A 20,370-nucleotide genomic window follows, 5' to 3' on the forward strand; every position below is an offset into this window, starting at 1 on the left:
GATAAAGGAAACAAGATACATGTAAGTATACTGCTAATTGTTTCAAAAGTATTAAGAGACCTATAAAAACTCAACTTATTCAATATTTAAACACATTTTTAGCTGGGGCCAAGTGAGCTTTTGTCATCATTTGCATCCGGCGTCCGTCGTCGTCGTCGTGGTCGTTAACTTTTATAAAAATCTTCTCCTCTGAAACTACTGGGCCAAATTAAACCAAATTTGGCCACAATCATCATTGGGGTATCTAGTTTAAAAATGTGTCCGGTGACCCGGCCAACCAACCAAGATGGCTGCCATGGCTAAAACCAGAACATGGGGGTAAAATGAAGATTTTTGCTTATATCTCTGAAAACCAAAGCATTTAGAGCATAACTGACGGTGTAAAATTGTTCATCAGGTCAAGATCTATCTGATCTCAAATTTTGAGATGAATCGGAGAACCCGTAGTTGGGTTGCTGCCCCTAAATTGATAATTTTGAGGAAATTTTGCTGTTTTTGGTTGTTATCTTGAATATTATTATAGATAGAGGTAAACTGTGAACAGCAATAATGTTCAGCAAAGTCAGATCTACAAATAAGTCAACATGATCAAAAATATCAATTGACCCCTTCAGGAGTTATTGTCCTTTATAGTCAATTTTTTACAATTTTTCGTTAATTTTTGTTATCTTACAAAAATTTTCTCCTCTGAAACTACCAATACCCAGGCAAATTTAACCAAACTTGTCCACAATTATCATTAGGGTATGTAGTTTAAAAATGTGTCTGTTGACCCGGCCAGCTGACCAATATGGCCGTCATTGCTCAAAATAGAACATAGGGGTAAAATATAGATTTTGGCTTGTATCTCTGAAACTGAAGCATTTAGAGCTAATCTGACATGGTTGAAATTGTTTATCAAATCAAGATTTATCTGCCATGACATTTTCAGATGAATTGGACAACCCGTTGTTGGGTTGCTATCCCTTAATTGGTAATTTTAAGGAAATTTTGCCGTTGTTTGTTATTATCTTGAATATTATTATAGATAGAGATAAACTGTAAACAGCAATAATGTTCAGCAAAGAAAGATCTACAAATAAGTAAAATGACCAAAATGGTCATTTGATCCCTTCAGGAGTTATTGCCCTTTATAGTCAAATTTACCAATTTTTCTTAAATTTTTGTAATCTTTTACAAAAATCTTCTCCCCTGAAACTACTAAGACAAAAATGTAACCAAACTTTTCCACAATCATCATAAGAGTATCTAGTTAAAAAATTTTGTCCAATGACCCTGCCCGCGAACCAAGATGGCAGACATGGCTAAAAATAGTACATATGGTAAAATGCAGTTTTTGGTTTATATCTCTGAAACTGAAGCATTTAGAGCAAATCTGCCTGGTGGCAAAAAATGTTTATCAGATTTAGATATATCTGCCCTGAAATTTTCAGACAAATCCGACAACCACTTGTTGGGTTGCTGCTCCTGAGTTAGTAATTTTATGGAACTTTTGTAGTTTTTTTTGCTATTATCTTAGATATTATTATAGTATCTAATCATATCTGATACTATAAATTATGATTTTACCCTTATTTTACATGATTTCCAAAGCATCAGTAAATACAGGTGAGCGACACAGGCTCTTTAGAGCCTCTAGTTGCATATTTTCATATTAGAATTTCTGAAAGGATACGAATGTCAAATAGCTTGAACAAAAAACCATAGACTGGCAAAAATAGATATGAGGCAGCTAAAATAGTAGACATGCCTAAGACTTTGTATTGCCTATATCCCATGAACACCTTCTACTAAAATAAAAATGTTATGGTGTCTTCACTTCATCCCTTAATCTTTTGGAAAGCTATTTGGCTAATATAAAAACAATGTGTTACAGTATTACTGACAATTTATGTTTAAAGAGATGAAATAAAGGATTTACATTGGTATCATCACTATTTGATATCTGTTAAAAAGTTTTTTTCTACGTTATACAAAAAATAATTTTATAACTAGACAGAGGCCTTGGTTGCCGAACGTGCTGAAAGGGTGTCAAAACCAATCAATCAATCAATATAACTATATAGACGACTGTCTCACACAGATAAAGACATTCAAAGAGCGTAATTAAAATTTTAACAAACTTTGATTATTGAAATTGAATTGAATTGCAAAACCAGTTGATTAATCCTGATCATGTTTTACGTGTATGTCGGTTTTCATTGTTTGAATTTCAGTTGGGCAACTGTATACTTAGAGTCCTTTTGAACATATATAAATAAAATCGCATACGCAAAATTAGGTTGTTAAATTTGATGTATGCCTTTTTGTGCTTCCTTGTAACATTGGTTTGTTTTTATAGTGATTAAGATGATAACACAATGTCGACTACTGTACCTCAATTTTGACATGTTTACCTATTGTGTCTGTTTGTTTTGTTCACGCATCGTTGTCAATATAATGGAATTTGATGCGACTGTCATACATGTGAGAGGTTTAGCTAGCTATAAAGCCAGGTTCAAGCCACCATTTTCTACAGAGGAAAAAGCCTATACAAAGTCAAGGATATGACAGTTGTTATAATCCATTCGTTTGATGTGTTTGAGCTTTTGATTTTGAAATTTAATTAGGGACTTTCCTTTTTGAATTTTCCTCCGGGTTCAGTATTTTTGTGATTTTACTTTTTGTTATCTTTTTCTTATTAAGTTTTTGACTAATCCTATGTTTTATGCTGCAAACCATTATTTTTTTCTTGTGTGCTTTACCTGATGTGTGCATATTTAAAAATGTGTATTAGAACTGCATGGTAAATCTTTTAAATAATTTGTATGTGTCTTGTGTATGCATAATATGAATTATTGATTTCTATTGTAAATCATATGTGGTCAAGATGTGATATGCATGTACCGTGCTATAATTGTTTCTTTATAGTAGATTGACCTTCACCTGGAACGCTCAAACCATCAAAAACTTTTAATTCATTGATATCTATAAATAAAAAGATGTTGTGATGTAAACGTCAATGAGACAAAACTAACATCAAACTTTTAAAGGGCACCAAAGGAGCGTCCTTTTAGTCGTTATCACTAGACAAGTATATTTTTAATATGTTAAGCTCTTAATTAATTATCCCGATCATATACGGAGGTTATGATTTTAACTAGTAGCAATTAAAGATGACATTCGACAGTGTTTCCTACTAGAGGAGGTATCATTATGACCAAACATATACAGAAAACAAAGTAGACGAGTATATAATAATTCATTTATATAACAATGTCAATGATAACTGAAATGTCATGAAATATCACAAAATGGTATGAAAAATGAAAACAAGTTTGATTTATAAACGAGATAATGACTATTCGAGTTCTGCATAGATGTTAAAAGACGATTAAGTTTGCAATGCTGGTTTTAACAGTGAAATATATTGATGAACACTTTTGAAATTGCTGCAATCTTATCAAGGCAAGCTACTGATATCTCGTTTAGCGGGAAGACCTTGAGGTTTTGCCTTTTCCTTACTCCTTTGTTCGAACATTAAAATTCTGAAATAGAAAAATAACAAGTAATAATTAAAAACCACTGCAAAATTTTCAAATAAAAAAAAAGATAAATAGAGACGGAAGATAACAAGGGAATACTCAAAACATTTTAAGTCGAAGAAAAAACTGATAACCTTTTTGCAAAAAAAACCTTAAAACAACAAAAGACGAACCAAAACTGACATTAATAGCTGCGTGCGCATGAACAAATATATAACAACAAAACAAAAAATACTAAGGAACAGGGCTTATAATTTTGCTTTCCGTCTGTTAACAAGCAACAACCAGATCATTAGAGAAGCACGAATACTGCTACAACCTTACTTTTATTTCATCTCAATTTTGTTGAAGTCAATATAGATGATCTTTTAATTTCTTGTGTCATATGTGATAATTGTTCAGGTCATGCATAACCACCATAATACAAAGTTTCTTCTATTCACGAAAATTGAAACCCACGAAAATAAATGAATCCACAGTATTCCTTAGATGCCATTACTGTTGTGTTTTTATTTAGTCTGACGCAATGAACAACGATGACTTAAACTACAACTAATCAAGAATGTCGCTAAAACTACTGGTTGTTTAGAACATTCTTGAACATAGAATTTTAAAAGAAGTCAGATTCGAATCTGTGTTTTGAACGTGAATGTGAGCTTTAAATGAACAGCAGCAATAAAAAAAACCACCTTTTCCAATTAAGGTGCTTTGAGTTTTGATACAAATTTTCGTGAATTTAGTGGTTACAAGTGAACTACGAATTCAAATGTTCAACGAATATCTAGTTTTCTATTGACTTGTATTCAGACCATAGTTAAACCAAGAAATCAAATAACCACCATAATACAAAGTTTCTTCTATTCACGAAAATTGGAACCGACGAAAATAAATGAATCCACAGTATTATATAATATTTCTAAATGATGCACAATAACATATGTATACTTTCATATCAATCATCAATCGGCCTAGCCAAGATCAGATGTGCATTTCATATTGGGTCTATGTTATAGGCTTGTAAAGACAAGAAGATAAACTTTACATAAGTAATACATCTTTGAACTGAAGAAGAGAATGTAGGGTTTCACAATGAATATCAAATATCATGTATAGGTGTTACCGTTTGAAAAAAAACCCACTAAAATACACGCTGAAAATGGGCAAAATTACACGTTATGTTGTTTCATTTAAAATTTACCTGTTTTTATCAATTGATAGTTAATAAGTGAACTTAATTTGAACTACATTATTGGTTCACTGTTATAGACAATTTATTCTTCCTTCTTTTACTGGTTGTTGCAACAAAAAGTCTTCAGTGGTTACAAAGTTATGATAAAAAGTTGAATACTATGCGCTTGTTATGAAATTTTGTACTTTTGTTTTTAGCTTGCTCAGTGTAGTGATAAAAGAGAAAAATAAATCAAATTTATGCTAATATGTGTTTTGTTTTCCCTTTAAGTATATACCATATCAAAAACTACCTCATTTATCAAAATTGCAGTACCCTAGCTGGAGATATATGCCATCAAAGTTGGATATACAAATAAAGTGAAAAAATGTCTTGTCCGTAGACATGCATTCCCTAGTAAACTGGAAGCATAATTACATTAATGTTGCATTGCTAAGTTCCTGTTCTTTTGTAGATATGAAAACACTACTAACATTTTTTTCTACCATCTATTAATAGAGGAAAAAATTCAAAAGTATGTCAGAATGTCTTGTCCGTAGACACATGTCTTGTCCGTAGACATGTCTTTTTATCAATATTGCTTGGCTTTATGGGTCTTAATTAGTCCTATGTGTTGTTTAAACTTAGAAATATCTTATTTTTAATAATAAATGGTAATTTAAGTGTTCTCAATTTTTGTTAAATTAAAGAACCTTAGTGAGCACGCTCACATACCCCATGTCCCCACATTGTCATTGGAGAAATTAAATAAGTATAAGAAAAAAAATTGTATAAGAAAAAATATTGAATAATAATTTCCTGTCAATATACATAGTATGTCCTTATTATCTACAAAATTTCATGAATTTCTGTTGTGTGTTTTCAGAGGAGTTGAGATGACAAACTGTTGCAGAAGTACATTGAAGCAAATAAGTTCAAAGGGGCATAACTCCTAGAAAAAAAATTGAACCGTAATTTCCTGTCGATATGCACATCTACATAGTATGTCCTTATTATCTGAAAAGGTTTCGTGAAATTCTGTTGTGTGGTTTGAGAGGAGTTGCGATGACAAACTGTTGCAGTAGTACATTAAAGTAAATAAGTTCAAAGGGGCGTAACTCCTAGAAAAAAAATTGAATCACAATTTCCTGTCGATATGCACAACTACATAGTATGTCCTTATTATCTGAAAAGGTTTCGTGAAATTCTGTTGTGTGGTTTGAGAGGAGTTGCGATGACAAACTGTTGCAGTAGTACATTACAGTAAATAAGTTCAAAGGGGCGTAACTCCTAGAAAAAAAATTGAATCACAATTTCCCGTCGATATGCACAACTACATAGTATGTCCTTATTATCTGAAAAGGTTTCGTGAAATTCTGTTGTGTGGTTTGAGAGGAGTTGCGATGACAAACTGTTGCAGTAGTACATTAAAGTAAATAAGTTCAAAGGGGCGCAACTCCTAGAAAAAAAATTGAATCGCAATTTCCTGTCGATATGCACAACTACATAGTATGTCCTTATTATCTGAAAAGGTTTCGTGAAATTCTGTTGTGTGGTTTGAGAGGAGTTGCGATGACAAGAAACAGGACTGACGGACTGACGGACGGACGGACTGACGGACGGACGGACGGGTCAAAAACATTATACCCTCCGCAACTTCGTTGCATGGGGTATAATTACTTTACAGGAGTGGATTTTAAAAAGTGTCAGATTATCAGTCATAAAAAGCATACTTTATTTTACTTCAATATTGTTTATTCCAGTTGATGCATACCTTAAAAGATTAACTAAATCAAATGAAGAAAAAGTATTTCTCTCTCTCTAACTTTATCTTTTGCATTTCAGTATTAACAGCAGATGAGGAAGTGTCTACGGACAAGACACTTGTACATAACAAGTATTAAATTCAATTATTTGTCTGCTATGGACCTTAAATCTTATTTATAGGTGATAAAAGTTATCTATTCAAATTAAAACTCAGTATTTTCAACATGAATATAGTCACAATTAATTCTAACTGAATTTTTTTTAACTGAAATTGTCTTGTCCGTAGACATTACCACAATATATTTGTATCCAATTTCCTTGATTTCAGCCTAATTTGATAGGTAAAATGTATGTTATTTTTTTAAGAGAACACATTCAACTATGTCAAAATTGAGTTTTAATAATAGTTTGATTGTTTTAAGCAGTCAGATATATGGATTTCAGTTAAAAGAATGTGTCTTCAGTTTAGCTTAATCAGTAAATTATTGAGATATGTAAAGAATTATGGGTACATTTTTATATTTTCCAAAATTTAAAAACACAGCTTAAAATTTAATTAGTAACTTTCAATCTTAACTTAAACAATCGTCTTTGAAAGCATTTAATTGAATATCAATAAAATGTCTTGTCCGTAGACATTATCAAAATGTATTTGTTTCCATTTTCCTGGAAGTTAAGCATCATTTGATAGATAAACCTGATAAAATGTATGTTTTTTTTACAAGAGAACACTTTCAGCTATATCAAAATTAGGTTTTAATAATGCATTTCATTAAATATGAATACAATGTCTTGTCCGTAGACAAAACATATAAATTGTATTGCTAAGTTTGATTGTTTATTGTAAGAATATGCATCAAGTTATTTTAATGTTCTATACACCAAAAGAAAGGTTTTTTTTGGAAGTTTTGTTATTTATAGATAATTTTAGATACAGTTTTATCAGATAAGATTAATGATCAAAGAAAGCTACTGTTGTTTGAAATAACTGTGAGTTAAACATGTTCTTGTCAATTTTTTTCAATTAAAATGTTTGATATTCAATAATTCTAAACATATTTTGTTGTCTTTGTCATTGACCAAAAATCTGACACTGGTGACCATGTCTTAAAGCCAACCATTAAAGAAAATTATACAGTTTTTAAACACCATTTATGTAATAAAAATATTAAATATTTCTTCCAAAAACTGCATGTAATTATATAAATGCTTCCAGTGTTAGCCTAACAATAGCAATTTTTCATAATTTAAACCATTTTTGAACCAAAATATCAAAAGAGTTTTCCCCTGAGGTGATACTCATTTTTGACTTCATGTGAAACACAAAATGCACATCTGATCTTGGCTAGGCCGAATACTTACATTTTCAGTACTGTTGATTTTTTCCCTAACATCATATTTAAGAATTCCCTGTAATGGATTGTCCCGGAATTATTCGTGTCTACTTCTTGGATCATTTTCCTTACTTCCTTATGTGTTTTCGGCGTTCCAAGTTTTTCTAACATTTGTTTCAATTCCATTTCATCTAAAATAAAGAACGATATTAAATTGTCTAGTTATTTCAATTATGATTTTGATATTTTAGTGTTATCATTTCACCACTTTGATGTTTTTTTTAACAAATCAAGAAAGACACTAACAACACGATTGACTATTTTTGCTTAACGTCCATGCAGTGAGGCATGTTTAGGGCGGGGGAACAATTAACCAATAAATACACTAGATAAGGCTGTGGGCTCAACTGGGATAATGGACTGGAAATTGGGAATTTACATTGAAAATGAGGTTACATTGAATAGGGACAGAATTTAAGACTTACTACTTGCCAACTTAGGACCCTTAAATGGTTGTTGGAATGGTTTCTAACGTAGTCGCTATGCACGAAACATCAGATTTAAAGGCCCTATTGACGCGACATGGATGCGATGTTTTTCACCCCGCACAGCCAAACGCATCCACTTTGACAAGGGTTTAACATTCTATCGGGAGACCAATGGATGAAAATACTTTTAATACATCAGAAAAACCTTTGGTTGTTGCTTCAAGTCCAATGCTAAATAGTTCATGCGTGTTCAGTACGTCACATCTTTAGAGTATATTTGTTAAGAACTTTTCAAATGCTGTATTTACTTTATCGATATATTGCTCTGTAAAAAACATTATTACTGTCCAAACCAGCAGTAAATAAAGTGTCGCGAGTTCCTGTACATTGTTTAATGATCCATTTTCTTGTTTTTATTTGGTGTCAAAGTATCAGTGGAAACCGTTGGACTTTCCAGAGCATCTACGTTCGTCCCAGTTTTTTTGTAGTAGAACAAGAGAATATGGGGTATCCATCCATGACAAAAAAAAAATAAAAAACAGGGGCCCATGCACCCCGTAACATCCATAAATCCACCTCTTGATTGTTTTCACTTTCCATTAGCATTAGTTTCTATTTCGTTACCCCATCCCCTATCCATACCGTCATTTATTAGAGCACAATCTGCGCATAACTTTATACTCACCTATGTCACCAGAATTATCTAGATCAAATTCCATAAATTGTGCTGAAACATAAAATTACAGTAAAACATGAATAGAATAATAATAAAAATTACAAATATTTCGAACATGTTTGGAATTAAAACAAAATGTTAACAACACAATCTGCAACGATACAAACAAAATAATAAACAGCTGCGCCATGAGCGCATGATACGCCCGACGTCTTGTGTGGAAGTTTTATGCAATAATCATAAATAGTTTCTGAGAAAGTTTTATGCAATAATCATAAATAGCTTCTGAGAAAGTTTAATGCAATAATCATAAATAGTTTCTGAGAAAGTTTTAAGCAATAACCATTTATTGTTTTTGAGACACGGCGGGACTTGTGAATCCCCCCCCCCCCCCCCACCCTGTTTTTTTTCAAATATCAATAAAATCCAATTTTTAATCAAACCAAAATACAGATCTTTAGATTAATATAACAAAGAAGTGTGTACAGTTTCAAGCAATAATCATAAATTGTTTTTGAGATACGGCACGACATGTAAAAAAAAACCTCCCCCTTTTTACAAAATACTCAATAACTCAAAAATAAAATGTTGAGTCATCACCAAAAAGTATACAGATCTTAAGATTAATACAACAAAGAGGTGTGTAAAGTTTTAAGCAATAAATATAAATCGTTTTTGAGATACGGTACGACATGTAAAAAAAAACCTCCCCCCTTTTTTTTTTTTACAAAATACTCAATAACTCAAAAATGAAATATTGAATCATCACCATAAAGTATACAGATCTTTAGATTAATATAACAAAGAAGTGTGTAAAGTTTTAAGCAAAGAATATAAATCGTTTTTGAGATACGGCACGACATGTAAAAACCCCCTCCCCTTTTTTTACAAAATACTCAATAACTCAAAAATGAAATTTTGAATCATCACCAAAAAGTATACAGATCTTTAGATTAATATAACAAAGAAGTGTGTAAAGTTTTAAGCAATAATCAAGAATCGTTTTTGAGATACGGTGCGACATGTGAAAAAAAACACCCCTGTTTTAGTTACAAAGTGCCGTAACTCAAAAAGTTTAAATCTTATTTTCACCAAATAGTATACAGATCATTTGACCATCATAAAAAACAACTATATTAAGTTTCATGAAATTAAGATAAGTCGTTCTCAAGTTACGGTGCGACATGTTTACGCCGGACAGACAGACGAACAGACGGACGGACAGACGGACGGACACCGGACATTTGCTTTGTACTATTTTTTTTCGGATTTCCGAAACTCATACAGGGAATATATATTTGATTTGCATGCATTCATTGGTTTTTTAATTTATCTTCATTTTCGAAGTGATTTGATATTGTAAAAGGGTTTGAATTTGTCTGTACATATTTTTTGCTTCGATCAGAGTTGGATAATTTCAAATTAGAAATATGTGATTACAAGAAACAGATCCTTTATACATCCTGAGCGGCCTAGCCACAATCAGATGTTCATTTCATATTGGGTCTATGTTATAGGCTTCTAAAGACAAAAAAATTCACTTAACATAAGTATTAAATCTTTGAACTGAAGAAGAGAGTATTGGGCATCACAAAGAATATCAAATATCATGTATATGTGTGACCGTTTTGGAAAAAAAACACCGAAAGACACGCTGAAAATGGGCAAGATTTCACGTTATGTTGTTTCATTTAAAATTACGCTGTTTTTATCAATTGATAGTTAATAAGTGAACTTAATTTCACCTAAATTATTGGTTAACTGTTATAGACAATTTATTCATCTTTCTTTTGCTGGTTGTTACAACGAAAAAACCTTCAGTGGTTACAAAGTTACGATAAAAAGTGGAATACTATGCATGTGTTATGAAATTTTGTACTTTTGTTTTTAGCTTGCTCAGTGAAGTGATAAAAGAGAAAAATAAATCAAATTTATGCTAATATGTGTTTTGTTTTCTCTTCTAGTATATAAGTTATCAAAAACTACCTCGTATATCAATATTGCATTACCCTATCAAAGTTATATATAAAAATAAGGTAAAATAATGTCTTGTCCGTAGACATGCATTCCCTAGTAAACTGGAAGTGTAATAACATTAATGTTGCATTGCTAAGTTCCTACACTTTTGTAGATATGAAAACACTCCTAACATTTTTTTCTACCATCTTTTTATAGAGGACGAATATGAAAAAAATGTCAGAATGTCTTGTCCGTAGACACATGTCTTGTCCGTAGACATGGCTTTATATCAATATTGCTTGGCTTTATGGGTCTAAATTGTTTCTATGTGTTGTTTAAACTTAGAAATATCTTATTTTTAATCAAATAAATGGTAATTTTAGTGTTCTAATTTTTTGTAAAATTACTTTACAGGAGTGGATTTTTAAAAAGTGGCAAATTATCAGTCATAAAAAGCATACCTTATTTTACTTCAATATGTTTATTCCAGATGCTGCATACCTTAAAAGATTAACTAAATCAAATAAAGAAAAAGTATTTCTCTCTCTCTGATTTTATCTTTTGCACTTCAGTATTACCAGCAGATGGGGAAGTGTCTACGGACAAGACACTAATACATAACAAGAATTAAATTCAATTATTTGTCTGCTTTTGAACTCATATTTTATATAGGTGATGAAAGTTATTTGTACACATTAAAACTCAGTATTTTCAACATAGATATAGTCACAATTAATTCTAACAAATTATTTTTTCAATTGAAATTGTCTTGTCCGTAGACATTACTGCAATGTTTTTGTTACCAATTTCCTCGAGTTCAGTCTGATTTGATAGGTAAAATTTATGTTATTTTTTTCAAGAGAACACATTCAACTATGTAAAAATTGAGTTTTAATAATAGTTTGATTGTTTTAAACAGTCAGATTTATGGATTTCTGATTGTGGCTAGGCTTGGCCCGAATCATGGATATATGATCTGCTTGTTTAAATAATATTTCACCTTTATATGCCACAAGCTGTTGTGGCAGGTCTTCAATTTCTGAATAGCAATCGTCTGTTTCATATTCCTGGAAAGAATAAACTCGTTGAATTATTATACATATCTTCCAATATAAAAATAATGTGATAAGATTGCCAATGAGACAACTATCAACCCAAGTTCAAATGAAGTGGTTGTAGGCAACCGTATGACCTTCAACATTGAGAAAACATACATACCATATAGTCTGTTTTAAAAGGCCGAATCATGTTATCGCGTCTTTAATATAATGTTGGCCTATCATTTTATACGTGGTGTGAATGACGAGGGAATGAAATTTAATAGATTCTGAATCAATCAGACAAGTAAGTATAGCCGTCATTACTATCTAAAACATTGAAAGCAAGGAGACAAGTACCAAAGTTACATTCACACTCAGTAGTCGAAAACAAAACGGTCATTTTTGAAGGCTGTACGATGACCTATAATTGTATTCTATGACATGTTGGTCTCTGGTGGAGTTGTCTCATTGTTTATCATACCACATCTTCTTATTTGTATATGAAAATGACATGGCAAAAACATACGATCAAAAATCAAATAATTATATACAAAACGCAATATGGAAAACAAAAGAGTGAGCAACACGAGCCCAAGCAAAATCTATAAACTCTGAAGTTGCTGTCTATATAACGTCCTCTTGGTAAACCAAGTATGTTATCAAAGCTCCAACATGGAAATGAAAATATAAGTATTTATTTGGTAAAGTACGTCTAATTCCTTTACTTATTAACGGGTATGCCGATTGAAACTGGACGTCTATGTGGCCCCTAATCTCGTAGTTACCTTCAGTTGGTATACTAGTACACAGTCATAGGGCAAAAGTGAGTTCCTGTTAAAAAAAATCTTATCATTTCAACTAAAACCAATATTTTTCAAAAAAAATAGTATAATCACTAATAATTTGAAATTACCTTATTTATGTCAGATAGTTCCTCTTCTTGTCGTTTCTTTAACACACCAAACTTCTTCCCACCTGAACAATAAAAATGGGGGAAAATGTAAAGAGGCTCTAATTTATATTAACTGTAGAAAGTACTTTAAACCAAACAGTACTTTTTCGTAGTCTCAGACTAATGATAGTGCACGTCATGCAAACTTTCATTGACAACATAAAATAGATTTGTAGTGAAAAGAGAGTTTTCTTCTCCGTGTTGAAAGCCACGTGGTAACTTTGAGGTGTAGAACAGCAATACAAGCGCTGTTCCTCTGATTGTCCGTGTGATTTATATACCCCATATCCTTTATAAAAAAGAAGATGTGGTATGATTGCCAATGAGACAACTGTCCACAAGAGACCAACATGACAATGAAATTAACAACTATAGGTCACCGTACGGCCTTCGACAATGAGCAACGCCCATATCCTTTGATTTTCTAACCCCGTCTGATATTCAACGGATGTTTCGGAAAATCCAGTTTATTGATTCGACGGTTTGTATTTCGTAGGCGGAACCTTAACCAAAATGTACATTCCGTTTTACTATATATATATAATAACAATATATACTGCTAGCTTTTTATGCCCCATTTAGGGGCATTATATTTTCTGGTCTGTGCATCCGTTCGTTCGACCGTGCGTCCGTCCGTCCGTTCGTTATTCCGTCCGTCTGTCCCACTTCAGGTTAAAGTTTTTGGTCGAGGTAGTTTTTGATGAAGTTGAAGCCCAATCTACTTGAAACTTAGTACACATGTCCCCTATGATATGATCTTTCTAATTTTAATGCCAAATTAGAGATTTTTCCACATTTTCACGGTCCATTGAAAATGATAGTGCGGATTGGGCATCCGTGTACTTTGGACTCATTCTTGTTTATATATAAATTTGCCTTCTGATATGGCAATTGTTGTAAAGGTGTCCTTCCATTATTATGAATGCTTTCAGTAAACAAATATTGTTGGCAGATCAATAATACTGCAGGGGCAGATCCACTCATTTTTAAAAGGGGGACCAAGGATAAAGGGACCATCCAACCATGTGTACCCATTCAATAGCTTTGATCGTGCAAAAAGGGGGTTCCAACCACCGGAACCCCGCCCTCTGCATTCATATCGCAAGGTATATATTTTTAATTTTACACCATGGATTGACATAATTGATGATGTTCAATCTTTTGTTTTTTGTGTATTTCTTTCCTCTTTTGTCATTCTTTCTTCGAATATTGGTTTGTATTGCTTCCTTGGTAATATCTGGCCTTATTATTATGATTAATAACATTAAGGTCGAACAGTTCTGTTTTAACAGACCCACGTGTCAATGTCCTCATTCGATATTTATTTACCACGTTCCCGTCTTGCTAATCCGTTTTCAATTTTTTTTTTAAATAGTTATTTTTTAAATATTGAGAAACAGTTAACCAATAAAATCAATAATTAGGATTTGATGCTATTTCCTTTCAAATATGCCGAGTTTGAATTTTTTAATAAATAATAACTTGCGAGTTATCGTCCTTTAAGTTTTTAAAGAAATTGGTTATTGTTTATTTTTCATGTATTGTTACGAGATGACACAGAGATCACGTGTCACAGGCTTTGACAAATAATGACGAAAACAGCTGTAGTTACAAACACGAATAAAATGTCGGGGTGTAACTGATCTATAAATAGATTGAATTCTTCTAATTTCTCTTGAAATACGTACATACGTTGTTTTAAATGTCTCATGTTTGCCCCAAAAAATAAGATGGAAATTAAACTTTAGCAAGTAATTGCACGTTGTGAACAAATCAAGACTCAAAATGTCACTATGATAAGACGATAGAATTTGGAAAAGGATGTTATTTTGTTTTTCTGCTTTGTATCAATCTAATGAACTGTATTAGGGATGGAGAGGGTTAGGGATCCGCACACATGTTAACGCCGCTACACTCTATATGTGCCTGTCCCAAGTCAGGAACCTGTTATGCAGTAGTATTCGTTTGTTGCTGTATATCATATTTGCCTTTCGTTTCATTGTTTTGTACAATCAATCATCATAGGCGGATCCAGGGGGGGGGGGGCTGGGGGCCCGGCCCCCCTTTTCGTGGGAAAAATTTGGTTGATTATATAGGGAACCATTGAAGCATGACTGGAGCCCCCCCCCCCCTTATGTCAGTCAGCGGTCCCCCCTTAGGAAAAGTTCTGGATCCGCCACTGATCATGTCAATCATGTCGTCAGTTTTCTCGATGGTATTGTTTAAAATTCGTCAATTCGGCCTTTTACAGCTAACTATGCGGTGTTCTGCTCATTGTTGAATGCCATACGGTGACTTAAAGTAATTTGTTGTTAACTTCGATATCATTGTCTTTGGTGGAGTGTTATCTCATTAGCAATTATATCGTATCTTCTTATTCTAATAACTATGAGGATGACAATTTACCGTGAATGATTCATATATTAGTAATGTGTTCTTTTCCTGCTTAACTTAACTTCTTACAGTGTTTGTTGACATTTTTTTTAAGAATTCGTTTTAAATAAAGCCGATTTAGATGAAATAATCACACGTGACCATATTGTTCCTACATCCTCCTAAAGGAAATACGTTATTGATTAATTCGCCTCGGTCAATTTCTGTGTAGTGTATATTTTAAAGAAAATACTTTAATTTCCCTATACAAACATTAAATATGTCACGAAAGGTTTTTACAACAAAGGATGTTGTCCCCATCTAAGAAAGACCGGTGGAATATCATTCTAATTGATCTAATAATATCAAAGGCCCTATTGAAATAACAATTTGAATCAACCTCCGAAGTGTAACTCACTTTCATCTAAATTTCTTTTGAAAGATATCGAACCTTTGGACGCAATTGATATTTTTGAACACAGGCAGCTGACATGTCCAGTCAATTGCTTTTTTTATTATCATTATCATTTATTTTTTTTGTAAAACAAAGAAGGGTCTGCTTTGTGTTCGTTGTACCTATCTTGATATACCTGATAGTTTTTGCATCCAACAATAATAAATATGTGCGATGTGAAGAAGGGATGACATTTCCAGAACTTTTATAAATATATTTGGTCAACCGGGAGTAAACATGTAGTATTACACATGTATGTACCAATGTTAAATAATTGAAAGATACATGTTCAGTCACAACACTCGGAACAAACAGTAAGATAATTTTTTAAGTCATGTAAAACAAATAGCGGACGACCGAAATTTTTAAGAGAAAATTCAAACTGACTGTAGCAAAGTTCTAGCATACCATAGATGTAATACCCATGTATTACATCTATGGTTCTACTGATTTAGGCGCTTGACAGTAAGCTGCATTATTTAAATAAATTGTTATTTTCTAAATCCCATTTACGTGTTTATGAATGATATTCCCGAAAATAAAGTTATATATGTCTAGTTTGATGGCCATTTGTAACATTTTGTGTTTTCCTAAAGTTGCATTTCATTTTAAAACGGGGAATTCCTTTACACAAGAACAGGTTTAAAAAATATTTTTTTATATAAGTATATGTCATCTTATTTGTAGTGTTTTGTCCTGTTTCAAATGTAATTGTAATACATATAATATGACATTTTTACACAATTTGATATAGTATTACAATATAAGCTGACTACGCACTTCCGATGTAAAAGGAATAGGGTAATGTTAGATTAACTTTCCTCGTATTAAAACGAAAATGTCATTGTTTTTTTGACAACAGACACATATATAATCATACGCGATAATCTAAATAGTTTGAAAATATTCTATCCCCTCCCTTTGCTTTTAAATCTGACACAATCATAGATATGTGTTATAAGATAAGATAAGATAAGATAAAGATATTGCATTTTCAGTTAAAACAGGGACAGATCGTGATTCTTGAGAGCTAGAATCATAATTGAAAAAGTAATATACATTGACGAGCGGAGCGAGTCGAATTTTATTTAATGGCATTATGCTTGAATGATATATTTTCCAGTCGAAGGAGTACGCCTTCTACGCCTCTTGAATCCGCTTCTTGCTTATTTAAAAGATTTTTTTTATTAGAGTGAGTCGCCAAACATAATTGCAACATGACAATCATTTAAAAAAAATCTATTTTACATTGTTAACGGTTTGACCCGCTTTCTTTTATGGCTTTTCCCTTCCTTTTGTCCAAAGGTTTCTTAATGCATTGAATACGCGTTTTTGTTTGTTGATCTGTTGAAAACCGCATGTCGACTCCTCGCCTAGCTCAGTCTAAGTTAAGTGTTGTTTGGTAGCCGTGTCGTTAATGTATACCATAAATGAGGGTCTGGGTGGAATTTACCGAATAGAAAACTATGAACCAAGAGTACAGAAAAATGAGCCAAAAATAAAGTGTACAAAAAAAATTTGGAGATAAATATAAGAGAAAATAATGGGCAATATAAATAAAGATTGAAGAAAAATAGCTTGTAATAAGCAATTAAAGAATACGGACATAAGGCACCCCCGCCCCCTTCCATAACCAGACCCACCTATATTCATAAAGTAAAAATAGAAGAGAAGACATCAAGGAATATAACTGACAAACGTTTGTAAATGGAGATATTGACTATTGTAATTATGTTCACATTTTGAGAACATCTTGACAACATTTTGATGTCTTATTTACAGTTTTACGATGACTTTTGACAACATACATGTACATGTATTCATACCTCATACTTACCGTATATCAATATTTGAACAAAATACATATTTATACCTGCACAGAATAACAATGTATGGACAGTACATACAATTGTCCTTGTGATCAATTTATCGTAAATTAGTGTTTTCCTCCTTTCAAACTTGTCAAAAAGCTGATAGATTTACTTGTAATAAATATACATACTATTTATCCATGTGACAAATAATGATTACAATACTTGTAATAGCGATTTAAATGATAGAATAATAGAAAGTATTAGTTTTAAAGATAGTAATCTTTATTATGTCGACAGTTAAAGAGGGGTCTGGTTGGGAGTCGTTTGTTTAATATTTTCAATTTTTATACCATTTTTATCATTTTTTTTTTAGTTATATTTTTTGCCTATATCTGTATTCCTTATATATATCAGCAGCCTATTATTCTCTATTCTATTTTCTTTTACTAGCCTATAACCTTTTTTCTTCCTTTTTTATTTGTCATTCATTCTGCAATTTTTTCCCATTTAATATTCATCCCACTTTAAAGAAAAAATGAAGAAAATTAACATTTTCCTCTATCATGTCTACGTCAACTTCTCGGTCTTTTTTTTTTGTTCTCTTTTTTATAAGTTATTCAATATTGGCCATTCTTATTCGTCCATTGATTTTGTAGCACAGTCCTTTTAGTTCGACACTTACATGCATTCAACGGTAAGAGTATCTCGCACTTATAGTCGCAGAGTGAATACTGTACGTTACGCTGATAGGAATCTATAATAATGGACACCTCCTTTCAAATTATATAGTTTCACTTTAATGTTAATAGAAAAATTAACGTGTGTCGCCTATATGGACTTTCAAGTATAAATGTACATTTATGGAATACATTCAGAGTTCAGTTTCAGTCAAAGTGGTGCGTCATGTGGCTGGGGGAAGGGGACGAAATTATTGGAATTATTGAAAAGCTTCGTCCCTCATGCAGTTTGCAGATATAATTTTCACGCTATTAAATCAATACATAAATGTATTATACATATAGCGGTCAGTACATTCCCCCTTTTTGAAGAACTACAATGTATATGATAATTATTTCGTCTATTTGACATGCAAACAGCATTAAGTCTATATATATATCTTTTTAAACAGTTTATTGATCAGTTTTGAATAATCTGCATTACTGTGGAAAATAAAAGAATTCTTTATGTATTCATCATTTTAGACTGATTCATCTATGATTCAAAAATATCGATACGTACATCGATTGAAGTATGTTCTAATTAAAAAAGGGGGCGTCCTTAAGACGGAGTAAGAGCATGATCAAATCTCAGATATAACATAAAAAAAAAAAGGAAATTGTTGACCTATTTTGTTTCCTAATACATATACAAATCTTGTTTTAACATCTATACAATCACAGTTACAGATGAGTGAAAAACTACAACATAACACATGTAAATTTTCTTGTAAAACGAAAATCAGGTCACTACCAAATGTCTGCGAGGGTTTTTTGCAATTAGTTTTAAAACAGATAACGTTACTTTTACACTAAATGTATGTGAAGGAATGTGAAATTTACAAACATAATTTATTAATACAAATGATTTCAATGCAGTGTGTGTTCGTTTTGGTGATAATCACATTGGCTTAAAATTAACAAAAAAAATAGCATAACATATAGTGACTATACAATGCTTATATTATATGCGACAGTCCTTAATATATTGTCAGTATATTATCCCCAAGTTAAATCATCACTCTAACCCACATTACATATATATACATACGTAAAATGTAAGTGGTCCGGGAAGTGATATTATTTCACGCTATCATGTATCATATTATGCGCATTTACAATTAATAATTTTACAGTATGTTAGTTCGTACATGTAAGCCGCTAGTTTTCTTATAAACCATATATGTGTATAAATGTAATTTGTATAATGTTTAGGACATAATCATTTGACTACTTTCATTTACATACATTTATAAACGAACCATAATTACATTTCGTTTACTTTTATCATATGTCATCTATAATTTGTCTATAGGGATACACATGATAGCTAGTTTACAATACTATGTCTTTTACACTTTATTAGATACTTTTATTCATTATATTAAGTTGTCGTTTGTCATGCTAAACTGACTTAATACTTTGTATAAAATAATCAATTTTCCTTACCCTGTTTATCCGCGAGATCTAAATTCCCATTTGTAGTTGACATCTTTTCCTGTGATGTTGTTTAATGTGTATCAATGATGAAACGTACAACTTCCTAGTCCCATTGTCACGTGATATGACCTTAAGACGATTTCACGCATACATGGTTACTAAAACATTTATTTTGATATATAGCGGACAATAATAAAATCTTCCGGATTAATTTCCATTTCAAACTATCAAGGTGACTTCCTTCTGTGTAATTTTAATAAAATCGGTTTAGAAAATAACTAAGGTACAGTCATCGCTACTGAATATAAATGTACATCATATGTATCGATCGATTGGAAACTTTTTAATTGCAAAATCTTGACACATTGATTGTTCCCTTTATAATAACTGCTACTAACATATTTCTTTAATATCTTTCCATTGAATTTAATTTCTCCTTAATGTCTCGCTCTCTCAATAGATTCGCTGGCATAAAAATACAATTAGTGTTTACTAATAATAAATAATTTATTTTTATGATATATTTATTATTTTTGTTAGGATGTTGGTCCAGGTTAAAAGAGGTAGATTGAAACATTCAAAAGAGGACCATATTCAAGCATTTATTTATAGTCCAAACACACAGGCACTTGTCTCAGAATTGTTTTTCCTATATATCTTATTAA

General features: G+C 31.8%; 1 protein-coding gene across 1 annotated transcript; it reads right to left on the reverse strand.

Annotated features, from left to right (window-relative positions):
• Nucleotides 1-3,230: 3,230 nt before the first annotated feature.
• Nucleotides 3,231-19,898, reverse strand: LOC143049747 (allograft inflammatory factor 1-like). Its single transcript, XM_076223458.1, has 6 exons — nucleotides 19,715-19,898; nucleotides 12,870-12,931; nucleotides 11,917-11,983; nucleotides 8,967-9,008; nucleotides 7,822-7,984; nucleotides 3,231-3,527 (listed from the first exon to the last, which is right to left on the reverse strand). The coding sequence occupies exons 1-6, from the start codon at nucleotides 19,755-19,757 to the stop codon at nucleotides 3,443-3,445; spliced, it is 462 nt and encodes a 153-aa protein (XP_076079573.1). The 5' UTR covers nucleotides 19,758-19,898; the 3' UTR covers nucleotides 3,231-3,442.
• Between the last annotated feature and the right edge of the window lie 472 nt (nucleotides 19,899-20,370).

The sequence above is a fragment of the Mytilus galloprovincialis genome, chromosome 10 (assembly GCF_965363235.1).
Source record: "Mytilus galloprovincialis chromosome 10, xbMytGall1.hap1.1, whole genome shotgun sequence".
Lineage (NCBI taxonomy): Eukaryota > Metazoa > Mollusca > Bivalvia > Mytilida > Mytilidae > Mytilus > Mytilus galloprovincialis.

Excerpts from the sequence above, each read along its gene's own strand:
- LOC143049747 (XM_076223458.1), bottom strand. The coding sequence starts at position 19,757 with ATGTCAACTACAAATGGGAATTTAGATCTCGCGGATAAACAGG. Across the intron at positions 12,932-19,714 it reads AGATCTCGCGGATAAACAGG|GTGGGAAGAAGTTTGGTGTG; the intron begins GTAAGGAAAATT and ends TTTATTGTTCAG. Across the intron at positions 3,528-7,821 it reads AAATCAACAGTACTGAAAAT|AATTTTAATGTTCGAACAAA; the intron begins GTAAGTATTCGG and ends TTTCTATTTCAG.